Source organism: Schistocerca cancellata, chromosome 9 (assembly GCF_023864275.1).
Source record: "Schistocerca cancellata isolate TAMUIC-IGC-003103 chromosome 9, iqSchCanc2.1, whole genome shotgun sequence".
Taxonomy (NCBI): Eukaryota; Metazoa; Arthropoda; class Insecta; order Orthoptera; family Acrididae; genus Schistocerca; species Schistocerca cancellata.
In genome coordinates, this window is record NC_064634.1 from 39,445,460 (window position 1) to 39,461,589 (window position 16,130).

At 43.8% G+C, this 16,130-nt stretch overlaps 1 protein-coding gene across 1 annotated transcript; it reads right to left on the reverse strand.

The window, feature by feature from the left end:
• Positions 1 to 6,908: 6,908 nt before the first annotated feature.
• LOC126101621 (cuticle protein 9.5-like) lies at positions 6,909 to 15,612 on the reverse strand. Its single transcript, XM_049912306.1, has 2 exons — positions 15,451 to 15,612; positions 6,909 to 7,322 (listed from the first exon to the last, which is right to left on the reverse strand). The coding sequence occupies exons 1-2, from the start codon at positions 15,457 to 15,459 to the stop codon at positions 7,020 to 7,022; spliced, it is 312 nt and encodes a 103-aa protein (XP_049768263.1). The 5' UTR covers positions 15,460 to 15,612; the 3' UTR covers positions 6,909 to 7,019.
• Positions 15,613 to 16,130: the final 518 nt, after the last annotated feature.

Sequence of the window (16,130 nt, forward strand, 5' to 3'; positions counted from 1 at the left end):
CAGTTCGGAAATAAGACCGTCTATTCAGAAACACAGTCGAAGTACACTACTGTCCATTAAAATTGCTACACCAAGAAGAAATGCAGATAATAAACGGGTATTCATTGGACAAATATATTATACTAGAACTGACATGAGATTACATTTTTACACAATTTGGGTGCATAGTTCCTGAGAAATCAGTACCCAGAACAACCACCTCTCGCCATAATAACGGACTTGATACGCCTGGGCATTGAGTCAAACAGAGCTTCAATGGCGTGTACTGGTACAGCTGCCCATGCAGCTTCAACACGATACCACAGTTCATTAAGAGTAGTGACTGGCGTATTGTGACGAGCCAGTTGCTCGGCCACCATTTACCAGACGTTTTCAATTGGTGTGAGATCTGGAGAATGTGCAGGCCAGGGCAGCAGTCGAACATTTTCTGTATCCAGGAAGGCCCGTACAGGACCTGCAACACGCGGTCGTGCATTTTCCTGCTGAAATGTAGGGTTTCGTAGGGCTCCAATGAAGGGTATGGGCCCGCATCTCGTGGTCGTGCGGTAGCGTTCTCGCTTCCCACGCCCGGGTTCCCGGGTTCGATTCCCGGCGGGGTCAGGGATTTTCTCTGCCTCGTGATGGCTGGGTGTTGTGTGCTGTCCTTAGGTTAGTTAGGTTTAAGTAGTTCTAAGTTCTAGGGGACTTATGACCACAGCAGTTGAGTCCCATAGTGCTCAGAGCCATTTGAACCATTTGAAGGGTATGGCGATGGGTCGTACCACATCTGAAATGTTACGTTCACTGTTCAAAGTGCCGTCAGTGCAAACAAGAGGTGAACGAGACGTGTAACCGATGGAACCCATACCATCACGCTGGGTGATACGCCAGTAAGGCGATTACGAATACACGCTTCCAATGTGCGTTCACCGCGATGTCACCAAACACGGATGCGACCATCATGATGCTGTAAACAGAACCTGGATTCATCCGAAATAAATGACCTTTGCCATTCGTGCACCCAGGTTCGTCGTTGAGTACACCATCGCAGGCGCTCCTGTCTGTGATGCAGCGTCAAGGGTAACCGCAGCCACGGTCTCCGAGCTGACAGTCCATGCTGCTGCAAACGTCGTCGAACTGTTCGTGCAGATGATTGTTGCCTTGCAAACGTCCCCATCTGTTGACTCACGGATCAAGACGTGTCTGCACGATCCGTTATAGCCATGCGGATAAGATGCCTGTCACCTCGACTGCTAGTGATACGAAGCAATTGGGATCCAGCACGGTGTTCCGTATTACCCTCCTGAACCCACGGGTTCCATATTCTGCTAACAGTCATTGGATCTCGACCAACGCAGATAGCAATGTCGCGATACGATAAACCGCAATCGCGATTGGCTACAATCCGACCTTTATGAAAGTCGGAAACGTGATGGTACGCATTTCTCCTCTTTACACGAAGCATCACAAAATCTTTCACCAGACAACGCCGGTCAACTGTTGTTTGTGTATGAGAAATCGGTTGGTAACTTTCCTCATATCAGCACGTTGTAGGTGAATGCTCTGAAAAGGTTACCATTTGCATATCACAGCATCATCTTCCTACATCTACATCTACATCTACATTTATACTCCGCAAGCCACCCAACGGTGTGTGGCGGAGGGCACTTTACGTGCCACTGTCATTATCTCCCTTTCCTGTTCCAGTCGCGTATGGTTCGCGGGAAGAACGACTGTCTGAAAGCCTCTGTGCGCGCTCTAATCTCTCTAATTTTACATTCGTGATCTCCTCGGGAGGTATAAGTAGGGGGAAGCAATATATTCGATACCTCATCCAGAAACGCACCCTCTCGAAACCTGGCGAGCAAGCTACACCGCGATGCAGAGCGCCTCTCTTGCAGAGTCTGCCACTTGAGTTTGTTAAACATCTCCGTAACGCTATCACGGTTACCAAATAACCCTGTGACGAAACGCGCCGCTCTTCTTTGGATCTTCTCTATCTCCTCCGTCAACCCGATCTGGTACGGATCCCACACTGATGAGCAATACTCAAGTATAGGTCGAACGAGTGTTTTGTAAGCCACCTCCTTTGTTGATGGACTACATTTTCTAAGGACTCTCCCAATGAATCTCAACCTGGTACCCGCCTTACCAACAATTAATTTTATATGATCATTCCACTTCAAATCGTTCCGCACGCATACTCCCAGATATTTTACAGAAGTAACTGCTACCAGTGTTTGTTCCGCTATCATATAATCATACAATAAAGGATCCTTCTTTCTATGTATTCGCAATACATTACATTTGTCTATGTTAAGGGTCAGTTGCCACTCCCTGCACCAAGTGCCTATCCGCTGCAGATCTTCCTGCATTTCGCTACAATTTTCTAATGCTGCAACTTCTCTGTATACTACAGCATCATCCGCGAAAAGCCACATGGAACTTCCGACACTATCTACTAGGTCATTTATATATATTGTGAAAAGCAATGGTCCCATAACACTCCCCTGTGGCACGCCAGAGGTTACTTTAACGTCTGTAGATGTCTCTCCATTGAGAACAACATGCTGTGTTCTGTTTGCTAAAAACTCTTCAATCCAGCCACACAGCTGGTCTGATATTCCGTAGGCTCTTACTTTGTTTATCAGACGACAGTGCGGAACTGTATCGAACGCCTTCCGGAAGTCAAGGAAAATGGCATCTACCTGGGAGCCTGTATCTAATATTTTCTGGGTTTCATGAACAAATAATGCGAGTTGGGTTTCACACGATCGCTGTTTCCGGAATCCATGTTGATTCCTACATAGTAGATTCTGAGTTTCCAAAAACGACATGATACTCGAGCAAATTAAGTCGGTTAAATTTCAGGTCTGTAGCACGTCATCTTCGTGGTGCAGGAATTTTAATGGCCAGTAGTGTAAGATCCGGAGATTTCCAGCACATCTAGTGCCGAAACTGACACACTCCTCTCCAATGCAGCTACAAGTAAAAGCCCATGTCAGTTTTAATAAATGTGGGGAAAATCATTATGATACTGCTGCGGTATAATTGTTCAGTGTTTGCCAACGTAAAAAAAGAACGAAATAATTACTGCAAAACATTATGTTCGTTATTCCTTATGGACAATTCCACTGCATAACTAATTAGTGCCTGCCGTGGTGGCCGTGCGGTTCTAGACGCTCCAGTCCGGAGCCGCACTGCTGCTACGGTCGCAGGTTCGAATCCTGCCTCGGGCATGGGTGTGTATGATGTCCTTAGGTTAGTTACGTTTCAGTAGTTCTAAGTTCTAGGGGACTAATGACCACAGCAGTTGAGTCCCATAGTGCTCAGAGCCATTTGAACCATTTTTGAACTAATTAGTTTTTCCAAGAATGGTTCTTGTATGTAGACATATATTAGTTTATTTTTAAATAAATGTTCTTCGGCACTAGCCCATCTCTTGACATATTTATCGAAAATCTTGTCCAGAGAACACTGCAGAATAACTATTTACAGAATAGGTACGAGAATGGGTACACAAAATACACGCCAGTATATCTAACATCAACCAGTAGCAGTATCATCGAGTATATTCGTGCCTCCTACATTACTACATTGTTGAAGGAAAAGAAGTACCTCTGTAAGAGCTGGTAGAGGTTCAGAATCTAAAACAGCCACTCGCCATATTCACACACGATGTCTAGCAAATAGTGGAAGCTGATGAATGGGTATGTTTCATCTTCTTAGATTTCCTAAAGGTGTTAGACGCTGCTTTACGTAGTAGAGCGATAGCCAAGTTACGTCAGGTACAGTATCTTCACACGTATGCCACTGACTAACATAATTTTTACTATTGGAGCACGCCATCTTACAGTGGCTGGTGAATGACCCACAGAGTCAAAATGAAGTGTATAGGCGCTAAGAGGGTTACGTAACACAGCCCCCGAGGAATAACTACTGACCACACAGCACTACACATTTACAGAGAAGTTGTGTCTCCCCGACAGAATAGTACTTTTCACCACACAGCAACTGCTAGCTGTTCATGCTATCATCCGCGAAAATTTCTTTATTGATTAACAGTAGAAATGGATTAAATAAAAAACTAGCAATTACGCGTCGACAACATTCTAACTGTGATAGCAATCTCTGTTTTGGCATTAATTTTTGTTTACGTAATGATATCTGTGGGACATCTGCTCATCCTCTGTTAGACAGCTATGCTCTTTGTCCCCTCCTCTCTCTCCCACAACACTACTGCCACCTTTTACTGCAGCTGACAACGACATACAGTGCAGTTTCGTACAGTTTCTTAGGCGACTGTTTCGTACTCGACAGGACAACTGAAAATAAGTTTTGGTAGATTGTCACTAACGACAGAAAGTTCAGCTACTACTAGAGATCAAACTGAGTTAATCCTTAAGGGTTGATTAATTGCCAACTTGCCTTATGCCACTAGTTAACTTCCTATCAGGAGCAATTGATGTAAATATATTAACAATGTCAGGTAACATAAATATTATGTATCACTTGATCCTGGCACAACTTCAGTGCATAGTATCTTTTCTGATCTAATCCGAGTTCAGTTTTAGCCGGATCTCATATTCCATGGATCCATATGCTGTGTCTGCGTACGCCATTTGTATCTGTGGTTATTAACTTATTTAGCAAAACTATTATAATGCTCTTAAATTGTTGCTGACCGTTACATATTACGTTACTAGCCATTAAAATTGCAACACCACGAGGATGACGTGCTACAGACCTGAAATTTAACCGACAGGAAGATGATGCTGTGATATGCAAATGATAACCTTTTCAGAGCATTCACCTACAACGTGCTGATATGAGGAAAGTTACCAACCGATTTCTCATACACAAACAGCAGTTGACCGGCGTTGCCTGGTGAAAGTTTTTGTGATGCTTCGTGTAAAGAGGAGAAATGCGTACCATCGCGTTTCCGACTTTGATAAAGGTCGGATTGTAGCTTATCGCGACTGCGGTTTATCGTATAGCGACACTGCTGCTCGCGTTGGTCGAGATCCAATGACTGTTAGCAGAATATGAAATCAGTGGGTTCAGGAGGGTAATACGGAACGCCGTGCTGGATCCCGATGGCCTCGTATCACAGGCATCTTATCAGCATGGCTATAACGGATCGTGCAGCCACGACTCGATCCTTGAGTCAACAGATGGGGACGTTTGCAAGACAACAACCATCTGCACGAACAGTTTGATGACGTTTGCAGCAGCATGGACTATCAGTTCGGACACCGTCGCTGCGGTAACCCTTGACGCTGCATCATGGACAGGATCGCCTGCGATGGTGTACTCAACGACGAACCTGGGTGCACGAAAGGCAGAAGGTCATTTTTTCGGATGAATCCTGGTTCTGTTTACAGCATCATGATGGTCGCATCCGTGTTTGGCGACATCGCGGTGAACGCACATTGGAAGTGTGTACTCGTCATCGCCATACTGGCGTATTACCCGGCATGATGGTATGGGGAGCCATTGGTTACACGTCTCGGTCACCTCTTGTTCGCACTGACGGCACTTTGAACTGTGGACGATACATTTCAGATGTGTTACGATCCCTGGCTCTAACCTTCATTCGATTCCTGGGAAACGCTACATTTCAGCAGGATGATGCACAACCCTATGTTGCAGGTCCTGTACGAGCCTTCCTGGATACAGAAAATGTTCGACTGCTGCCCTGGCCTGCACATTCTCCAGATCTCTCACGAATTGAAAACGTCTGCTCAATGGTGGCCGAGCAACTGGCTCATCACAATACGCTGGTCACTACTCTTGATGAACTGTGGTATTGTGTTGAAGCTGCATGGGCAGCTGTACCTGTACACGCGATCCAAGCTCTGTTTGACTCAATGCCCAGGCGTATCAAGGCCGTTATTACGGCGGGAGGTTGTTGTTCTGGGTACTGATTTCTCAGGATCTATGCACCCAAATTGTGTGAAAATGCAATCACGTGTTAGTTCTAGTATAATATATTTGTCCAATGAGTACCTGTATATCATCTGCATTTCTTTTTGGTGTAGTAATATATATATATATATATATAGTGGGTGTGCGGCTCTGTCGAGTACAACAGAAGGGAGGTAAAGGGCATATCTCTGAAGAAAAGTGTGAGCAGATATTCCTTGGTAATAAGACCAGTGATCGCAATGTAAACAACAATGAATTCTATTTTAAAGGTCCATCTTGATCTCACAAACTTTTAAACTTCACTACTATCGGTTTCGGCTACTGCAATCTTCAGATCATAAAATACTCTGATTTAGGTATCAACATCAAATTATACATGTAAGTACATTGTGCTCACTTACTATGTACCTACATGTATAATTTGACGTAGATCCCTACATCAGAATATTTTATGATGTGAAGATAGCAGTAGCGGAAAATGGTTACAGGGAAGTGTAAAAGTTTGTGTGATCCAGACGGACCTATAAAATAAAATGCCACAGTATTAGCATGGATTCATTTTCAGACTTTGTGTTCAATTGGCAGCAACGAATGCTGCACCAAATCAATGATCACCATCTCAACTGAATAGTTGTGGACTGGTAATTGCCAGTTGTTGCTTTAATCCGTTTGTGCTGTTAATTCATGAAGGAATTTTCACTCACAATTCTCATCCGATGAAGATTCGTACACTGTTGTATAGACACACCACATGTTTGGCGCAGTGTATATATTATTTTTGTAGGTGTAGCACTTACACACATACACATGCGCACACAATATCAGTGCCATTTTTCATGTTTTGGTGTTGAAAGAAAAATTTTATGATAGCTCTTTATTCAAATTGGTGACTTTAAAATTTTAGCTTATTTTAATGTTAGAATACGTGATTCAGGAAGAATTACATGAAAAAAGTGTAGGTTTTGGGAAATGGAAGATGAATTAAATAAAAAAATTCGTCATTATGATGGCATAGACACAAATTTATTCACGCAAACTGGACACGTCCCTTCAGAGACACATAACTGCAGAAGACGTCGTAGAACTGATCAGCTGACGGGCCATGTGGGAGCTCAGACGGTTGCGTAGTACGGGTAGGCTCCGCCCACAGAGGGAACGACGGCACTCGGGTAGACGCCGGAGTAGACTCCAGGGGTGTAGACGCTGGGTACGATTCCGGAGGAGTAGACGTGCGGGCTGACGACGCCCTGGTAGACTGCGGGTACGACGCGGCCGCCCACCACCTGCTGGGGCTGCGACTGCACCACGGCCTGGTACTGCTGCTGCGGCTGGATGGCGCTAGTGCCGGCGGGCACCGCTGGCACAGTGGCGGCGCTGGCGGCGGCCACCGCGCCCAGGATCACCACGGCGAACACCTGCGGGCCGACAAGTACACGCTGCAGTAGGCTCCCTGCAAGTTGGTGCAGCACATTCTTCAGACGTCTCGATTTTACTGCACAGTTTCAGAGTATTAATAGACGGCAGAGAACAGCCAAACGCTATTGTAATTTAGTGTTGTGATTTGCGAGTACATCCAGCCATTGTTACTGTGTGAGAAACGGAGAGGTGGAAGTAAAAGCGCGAACTGATGCTGATGAGCAGTGAGTAGGGCCGCAAACCCTTTTCCTGCGGGTCCCACCTACTGCAATTCTATCGCAGGAACTGCCTCAGTGGCTCGGCTGGACGGAGGTACTGAAGTCAGCTCTTATCCTGAACAATCGGCCTTTGGTCACGGTGAGAATGCAGAGTGACACAGTCACATTATCCTTGCTGTAAGCATATGATTGCTATAGTTTCTACACGTGCGAAGTCATAATACGACACTCTTCTATACTTGGGAGCACTGACTGAAGTCATCCAAGCAGTGAGATCCCGCTCCATCAAAGAACAAATACCAACAGTTAGCCGCGCCCCCACCGAACACAATTCTTAATATTATTTATACAATAAGAGGGGAAGGTACCCGCCCTCGTGGTGACGGATGAAGAGAGACGAGCACACATCCGATAGTTCCGTAATACTCTTAACATTTTTTAATGCGGTGTTGGTCTCCTGTTCCCACCTGAGGCGACAGTGGAGAAGAACGGTTCAAATGGCTCTGAGCACTATGGGACTTAACATCTGTGGTTAACAGTCCCCTAGAACTTGGAACTACTTAAACCTAACTAACCTAAGGACATCACACACATCCATGCCCGAGGCAGGATTCGAACATGCGACCGTAGCGGTCACGCGGTTCCAGACTGAAGCGCCTAGAACCGCACGGCCACAACGGCCGGCGGAGAAGAAAGATCATAGCCTGTAAAACCATATATTCTTTGGCACAACCGCACAGAACCTCTGATTGTCGATTACCGACCGCTAATGAAAAACTGGATTTTGACGTTTCGCCTCTCCGGAGTACCCTTGGGAGTACTATACCCATTACAGTGCTTCTTTACGCAGACCATCTCCACCGCCTATGTACTTCTAGTATTGTCGTTAATGTTCAAAGACAAAAATAAGTAACTACTGAACCTCACTGTTTTACACATGGGATCTCCCTTTTGCCAGATATTCTCAATAAACTGACTCCAATACAGGTTGTAAGTAGGCTGTTTAGGTTTTTATGTTGGTAACACCACGTAGCGCTCTGTATGAAAATCACAGACTGTGCTGTCTGCAGTCTGTGGCTGGTTGGCTTTGTTGAAATATTCGCTATTGTAGTGTTGGGCACTTGGATGTGAACAGCGCATAGCGTTGCGCAGTTGGAGGTGAGCCGCCAGCACTGATGAATGTGGGGAGAGAGATGGCAGAATTTTAAGAGCGGACTATCTGGTCGTGTGTCCGACAGAAAGAGTAATTTTTTAATACTGAATATCATGGACTGATATATCTATCTATCTATATATATATAATGAGTTTTGAACACTATTAAGGTATATACATTGTTTGTTCTCTACCAAAATCTTTCATTTTCTAACTATGCCTATCAGTAGTTAGTGCCTTCAGTAGTTAGAATCTTTTGTTTAGCTGCCAATAGTGGCGCTCGCTGTATTGCAGTAGTTCGAGTAACGAAGATTTTTGTGAGGTAAGTGATTCATGAAAGGTATAGGTTATTGTTAGTCATGGCCATTCTTTTCTAGGGATTATTGAAAGTCAGATTGCGTAGCGCTAAAAATATGTGTGTCAGTTTAGTGATGATCAGAATAAGTAAAGAGAGTAATGTCTGAATACGTTCAGTTTTGCTCAGCTGTTTGAAAATCAAATAACGTAGAGGTTTGTCAGCGCATTGACTCATTAATTTTTCTAAGGGGGCGTTTTAAGGTGTCCCTACCTTATGATCCATAACCATCTCAGCTTCTAGCGTCAACATTACAACAGAGAGGTGCTCACCAGTCGCAACACCTAAGGTGACGCATAGGCTTTTCGACCACAACGGTGTGTTTAATCACAAACATCCAGTTTCGGTCGGGCGACCACTTTCAAGCCACGGATCAACACAATATGAAGTCGAAAGTTTATTTACTTCAAATGTATAATTATTTTCAGTTGTAGCATTTGGTACGCAAATACATGTGACAACTGTAGCAACTGAAAACATTTATGTATTTGACACCAAGGAACCTTTCTTTAACTTGACGTCATCTTCAGCCGCCTCTTAGAGATGTTCAGTTGATAAACACTGTTCTAACGCTCACTTCCTTCAGACCACAGTGTGCATTCCATAATGGTGATTCCACTACACACAAAGTGTACGCGAAAATGTCTATGATCGGAGGACTCTGTTGGTTCTGTATTAGAATTCCACACTTGGGTCTATAGTATGCAAATCATTACTAACTCCGTGGCAGATGTTGCGATGTATTTCAACATCTATTTTAATATCTTCCCATTCTAGTCACAGGTGAAGAGTGATGATAAATACTTTTTCACTACTGTGTGAGGTGTTTCGTGTCTAATTTCGTCTGCTTGATCTATATGTGGTGGATTAGCGACGCTCCGATATTAGTGATATACTTTTAATTAAAAATACACAGTACTTAAACTTCCTGACAAATTAAAACTGTATTCCACATCAAAGATCTATTGCGGTGAAAAAAAAATGTTTCCCAAAGGCTATATTTTATTATGGTTGAAATGCTGCCATTTACTGCTTACGTCTGCGTTTTATTTTATCCTCCGGATGATAAATCTAAAGATAAAATAATTTCCAAATTTCCACTTATGTGTAAAATAAACGTTGAAAATGAGTGAAAAACCAGTAAATACCTCTGGTTCTGTCAATATTGGTACAATAGTTCTTATATTTATCGAAATGCACTACGGTTTTAAGTATTTGTTTCGATACCAAACATCTCGAGAAGGCTGGTACTGGAACATCCCTAGGATAGAATCATGGGGGACAGACGAGTATTTTTAGTTTCTACCCTGAAAGAAGTAACTAAAAATTTCCGAAGCAGATGCTCGAGATGTGTGCAACATCTTTGATTGAGTGTCCGCTAGTTAAAATTTTCAACATTTCTGTTACCTATCTCTCCTATGAATGAGTCGAACCCTGCCATTCGTGCTACCTAGAGCTGGGCTGTATTGTCATTCCACTTCACATCTCAAAAGACGGCTAATCCCAAATGTCTGCCTGAAACGACCGAAACTAGATGTGAACCTTTAATACTGCAATTAAAGGATACCACACTCTGAAGTATTGCTAGAGGGTTTGCTACCTATTTCTCCACTTAAAAGCTAGGTAGCATTCTTCGAGCCGTGCTGATATTGTGCCGGTGTTCACTGAATAAGATTACAATTTTTGCCACATCAAAATTTTGTGGTAGAATACTGTATTTATTGCCTGTGGAAAAGACTGCAGTTGCTACTAACATTATGCATTGAATATTTCTTTCTATATTCATTGTAAGGCTCTACCTATATAGTTTTGTAAAATGTTATATGATGGTCTCTCGAGATCCTACGGCAGTGATTCAAATTATAATCTCACTATATTGGCAGTAAGTGTTGGATAAGTACTAGAATTCCCCTTCTAACTTACAGTGTACATGCAACACCGGTTATAAGTAGCCCGGGCGCAAGTGACTATCTCACTGTTATGCTGGTTAATGTTTTGAAACTGACTAGTACGTTAATAAGGGTAAATATACTAACTTTAACACATGGTGGATTCTCATGCAAGATTTGGTAGTAATGACAAAACATGATGTCACATTTGGGCCACTGAAAACGACTTGTAATACTGATACGCTCCAGGTATGTCCTTTCGTAGTATTTTAATATGCGTCATTCGAACAGCGCTACTCAACACAATAATAAATGTCTTACGCCTTACGGGATCATCGCGTGAAATACAGGAGGTTACTGGAAAGACACTGACGAGAGAGATGGAGTCCCGCTTAAGACACTGGGATCGCTTTCAGGACGACAGCGGTTCAAACCGCCGTACAAACTTATTAATCTTCTTAACGTTCTCCGTAACAGCGCTCGAGGAAAATGTCACGGTGATTCCTGAGTCCAAGTCAAGCTGTATATCCCCTTAAAGTAGCTTGGGAAGACAGCTCAAATTCCGGGTGAAGACAAGACCTCGAATAGGACTTGCTAATAAATCGATATAGTGTTTAAATTTGTTTTCGGATTGCGGAGTACTTTACGATTTACGTAACATGTTATAATTCGGACGCAAGAACATCGTATTCTTTGTGACAGTGCTTGTCTGAAGCAAGGCTTTTTATGGGAACGAAACGAGAAGCTTCAAATTTTCGTGTTGAGGCGAACTTTAGGATTTACATAATAAGTGATAGTTCCATTTTGTTTAAATCACAACCACGAAAATTTGCATCTGATTATGTTGGATGTGATTTGGTAAGTAAGTAAGTAAGCGTGAAAATCCCATTTAATATCATAGACAGGAGATGCAGCACATTGTATGGGTTAAGACTGGTCAAACCAGAGATGAAATACTATTTAGAAAGTAAAATAACTGTCCTATTTATGAACTATACTTACACTGTATGACCGAAGCAAAGAAAATATCAGATTTCACAGCCTAAGAAATGCATCCCCCATAAGAGACCCACAATGGAGACGTAGGAATAGATGCAAAATATTGACGAGAAATCGAGGAATATGTTCTTGAAGGTCAATCATTTTACCCTTAGGATCTTCTCCTGACTGACTTCTACCTGCAGAAGAACCATAATGGCTATGTGGGCCTGCCCTGATGCAATAAACAATGTGTTTACATTCAGACGGAACAACGAACATCCTGCCGTTGCTGAGAGTACTTCTATACGGCAAGGCTTTGTACGGGAACGAAATGTGATTCGCTGTGGTAACAGAGAAGGAAAAGCTACATTCTAAATATGATACTGTGGAGAAAGGTTTCTTACAGATTATGCGGACGGATCAAATAAGAGGAGGAGGAGATTAATGTTCAACATCCCGTCACAACGAGGTTCAAAAAATGGTTCAAATGGCTCTGAGCACTATGGGACTTAACATCTATGGTCATCAGTCCCCTAGAACGTAGAACTACTTAAACCTAACTAACCTAAGGACATCACACAACACCCAGTGATCACGAGGCAGAGAAAATCCCTGACCCCGCCGGGAATCTAACCCGGGAACCCGGGCGTGGGAAGCGAGAACGCTACCGCACGACCACGAGCTGCAGACACAACGAGATCATTGGAGACGGAGCACAAGCTCGGATTAGGGAAGGATTGGGAAGGAAATCGGCCGTGCCCTTTCAAAGGAACCATTCCGGCATTTGCCTGAAAAATTTAGGAAAATCACAGAAAACCTAAATCTGGATTGCCGAAGACGGCTTTGAACCGTCGTCTTCCCAAATGCAAGTCCACTGTGCTAACCCCTGGCCCACCCTGCTTGGTGGATCCAATAAGAAACGAAGACTTAATGAAGAGAATAGGTGAGGAACAGACCTATAGAAAATCCTCACCATTGGAAGGGCAAAGGACATCAAGTAGTGTGTACAGAAGTATCTGTAATTACCAGAGCACTTGCCCGCGAAAGGCAAAGGTCCCGAGTTCGAGTCTCGGTCGGGTACACAGTTTTAATCTGCCAGGAAGTTTCATATCAGCGCACACTCCGCTACAGAGTGAAAATCTCGTTCTGGAAACATCCCCTAGGCTGTGGCTAAGCCATGTCTCCGCAATATCCATTCTTTCAGGAGTGCCAGTTCTGCAAGGTTCACAGGAGAGCTTCTGTAAAGTTTGGAAGGTAGGAGGCGAGGTACTGACAGAAGTAAAGCTGTGAGGACGGTGCGTGAGTCGTGCTTGGGTAGCTCAGATGTTAGAGCGCTTGCCCGCAAAAGGCAAATGTCCCGAGTTCGAGTCTCGGACCGCCACACAGATATTAATCTGCGAGAAAGTTCCACATCTGTAATTATTTTAGCGCTGTAAGGATGAAAGAGCTGTCGCTCAGCACTATAGGACGGTCTCCCTAATGCCTGTCTCTTTCATGACTCTATAGGATATAGTAAGCATGATTATTGTGGATGGAAATTCCCAATGATTCGTAAAGGATTCACCAAAAACTAATCCGAATGAAATGATATTTAAATGAAGACCCTAAGCTGCCGACAGGCGTTCATATACATCAACGTGGACAGTTGAAAATGTGTGTCCCGACCGGGACTCGAACACAGGATCTCCTCTTTACATGGCAGACACTCTATCCATCTGAGCCACCGAGGGTGCAGAAGACAGTGCGACTGCAGAGATTTATCCCTTGCACGTTTCCCGTGAGAGACACATTCCCAGCTTAATGTCCACACGCTACATTCGTTTTGCCCCTGCCCATTACACTCTACTCACGGCACAGAATCTTGCCGAGTCCCGCAAGAGTTCGGGAAATGCCTGTGCAGAAGAAGAAGAAGGTCAATGGCCGGTTAGCCTTAACTATATGAAGATGGTATCTGTTCTTTCGGACATGTCCGAAAGAGCAGATACCACCTTCATAAAAAAACTACTCCGGTGGAATACGGCTCACATTATCAAGCTTTATTTCTGCCAGATAGTAGAAACAGGTCAATAGGAAGACTCCGTCTTCCTTGATTTGTAAAATTCTTTGAAACATGCTATGTGGAAGACTGAAACCAAGGTTTGACCCTATAAAGTTTAGAGATATACAATTACCTTTTTGAAAATTTGAATGATAAAACCAGTTAGTTGTAGAGGACAGTGAAGGTTCAACAAAACCAGAAGTAACTTATCGTGTACGCCAAAGAAATTTAACAGATCCATAGGCGTTTTCAGCATAAATTATTTGTCAGTTAGTGTTAACAACCTCGTCAGATGTTTCGCTTACAACTATAGAGCCAACTGGAAAGTATCACCTTTGGACGACTCTGGTAAACAAAGGGCGACGTAGATAAAATGTCTTTGAAATCAGATTGGAAGGAAGAGATCGTAATTTGTTGCATGTCAGTGATAAATATTTAGAGGCTGGCATATCGATTAAATGTGAAGGAGTGTGACTATGAATCAGTATGAACTGGTACAAATACATACAATCGCTAGTAGGCAAGGCGAATAGAAAGTTTTGTTGGAACTATCCTGCTATAGTCCTGAAACGTCTGTATGGTTTGTATGAAACTATAGCACAGTTCCTGTTGAGGGTGATGAAAATTTAATTTAGTAGTCGTGAAACCCAGTCCGGTGATTAGAGACATTGGTATCTAAGATTTTGTGCGACAGTTTCACGCCTCGATTACACCTCTTACATGTTGGAGGGCACGCAGAGATGCATTCCGAGAGTCAGTTTCCGTCGTTTCATACGTGATTACATAGCAAGAGGACATCACTAATATTACTCCGAGGTCCTTCACCCCACGCCTACCTTGCAATGTATACTAACTGACGCTGTATATATATGTAGATGCAAGAGTACCCTTAATGGGGGAGGACTAGAATATGAAACGTCCTGCCGGCCGCTGTGGCCGAACGGTTCTAGGCTCTTCAGTCCGGAGCCGCGATGGTGCTACGGTCGCAGGTTCGAATCCTGCCTCGGGCATGGATGTGTGTGATGCCCTTAGGTTAGTTAGGTTTAAGTAGTTCTAAGTTTAGGGGACTGATGACCTCAGATGTGAAGTCCCATACTGCTTAGAACGATTTGAATTTTTTGAAACGTCCTGGAGATTTTCAAAAGAGTGCCTCACCGGGACTTGAACCAAGAAGCCTGCCTTTTACGGTCAATGTTCCTACCGTGCCACCCAGTTACGACTCAGTGTGCCTGTGTGTGATTGTGATTTACAGGCGCGCAACGGCGAGGTTGGCTTAGATGTGGTATTTACTTTGGTATGAAACTCCTGACAAAAACTAGATGAAGGTGAAAGCCGATATTAGGATAATCGGAAGATTGATGAGCCTAAAAGTTAAACAAAGGAACGGAAAAAGCTTTTTCCACAGAGAGAGTTCTACAGGAAGGACTGCCTCGACAAAACCAGGGAGGTTCCCTAAAGCGAAGGGTAGCAGCAGCAAACCGTCGCATACTTACGGCGTTCATGTTGGCTAGTTGAGGATGGACGGCGTCGGGGAGTATGCAGAAGTCTGGTGGAGCACCAAGTGTGTCTTCCTCTGGAGGCCTCTGCTCTTTTATACTCGTTCGGCCACTGATACTGGCATCGAAAGTAGTTCTGATTTGTCGCCCCAGCGGAGACCAGCGTTCGGCGCGGGGTGGAGTGGGGGGAATGGACGGCCTGCTACCATGATGCGGTTTGCCTCCCACCCTCCCCTCTACGCGGAGCGGAACCAGTTCCTGTGTTATCGCACACGGCCCTAGACGCTAGCGACAAGTTCTGTGCGGCAAGACTTAAAGACGCCATATGTTCCGCTGTCGCGACGCCATAAGAAAAACGTCCAAAGAGACGGTCGAGAGTGAGGTGACAGAGGAATGAAAAGTAGCGCATACACACTACCTGTTTGAAATCTGTAACAGCGATAAAGAAACATCCTGTCTGAACTTCATATTCTCTAAAGCATTCTGCTTATTAGTCGACCTAAATTAATTAGTTCTTTAATTACACACTCTTCTTCCACTCTGTTGAATGTTGTGTCCAATTTATACGTCGTTAGTTTATTGTTTCTTCATACATCACAGGGATAAAGGAATTTTTTCTGTAATAATATTGTTGTCCGACAGATTCCTTTCATTATGCTCAAAATTAGAGATGATTG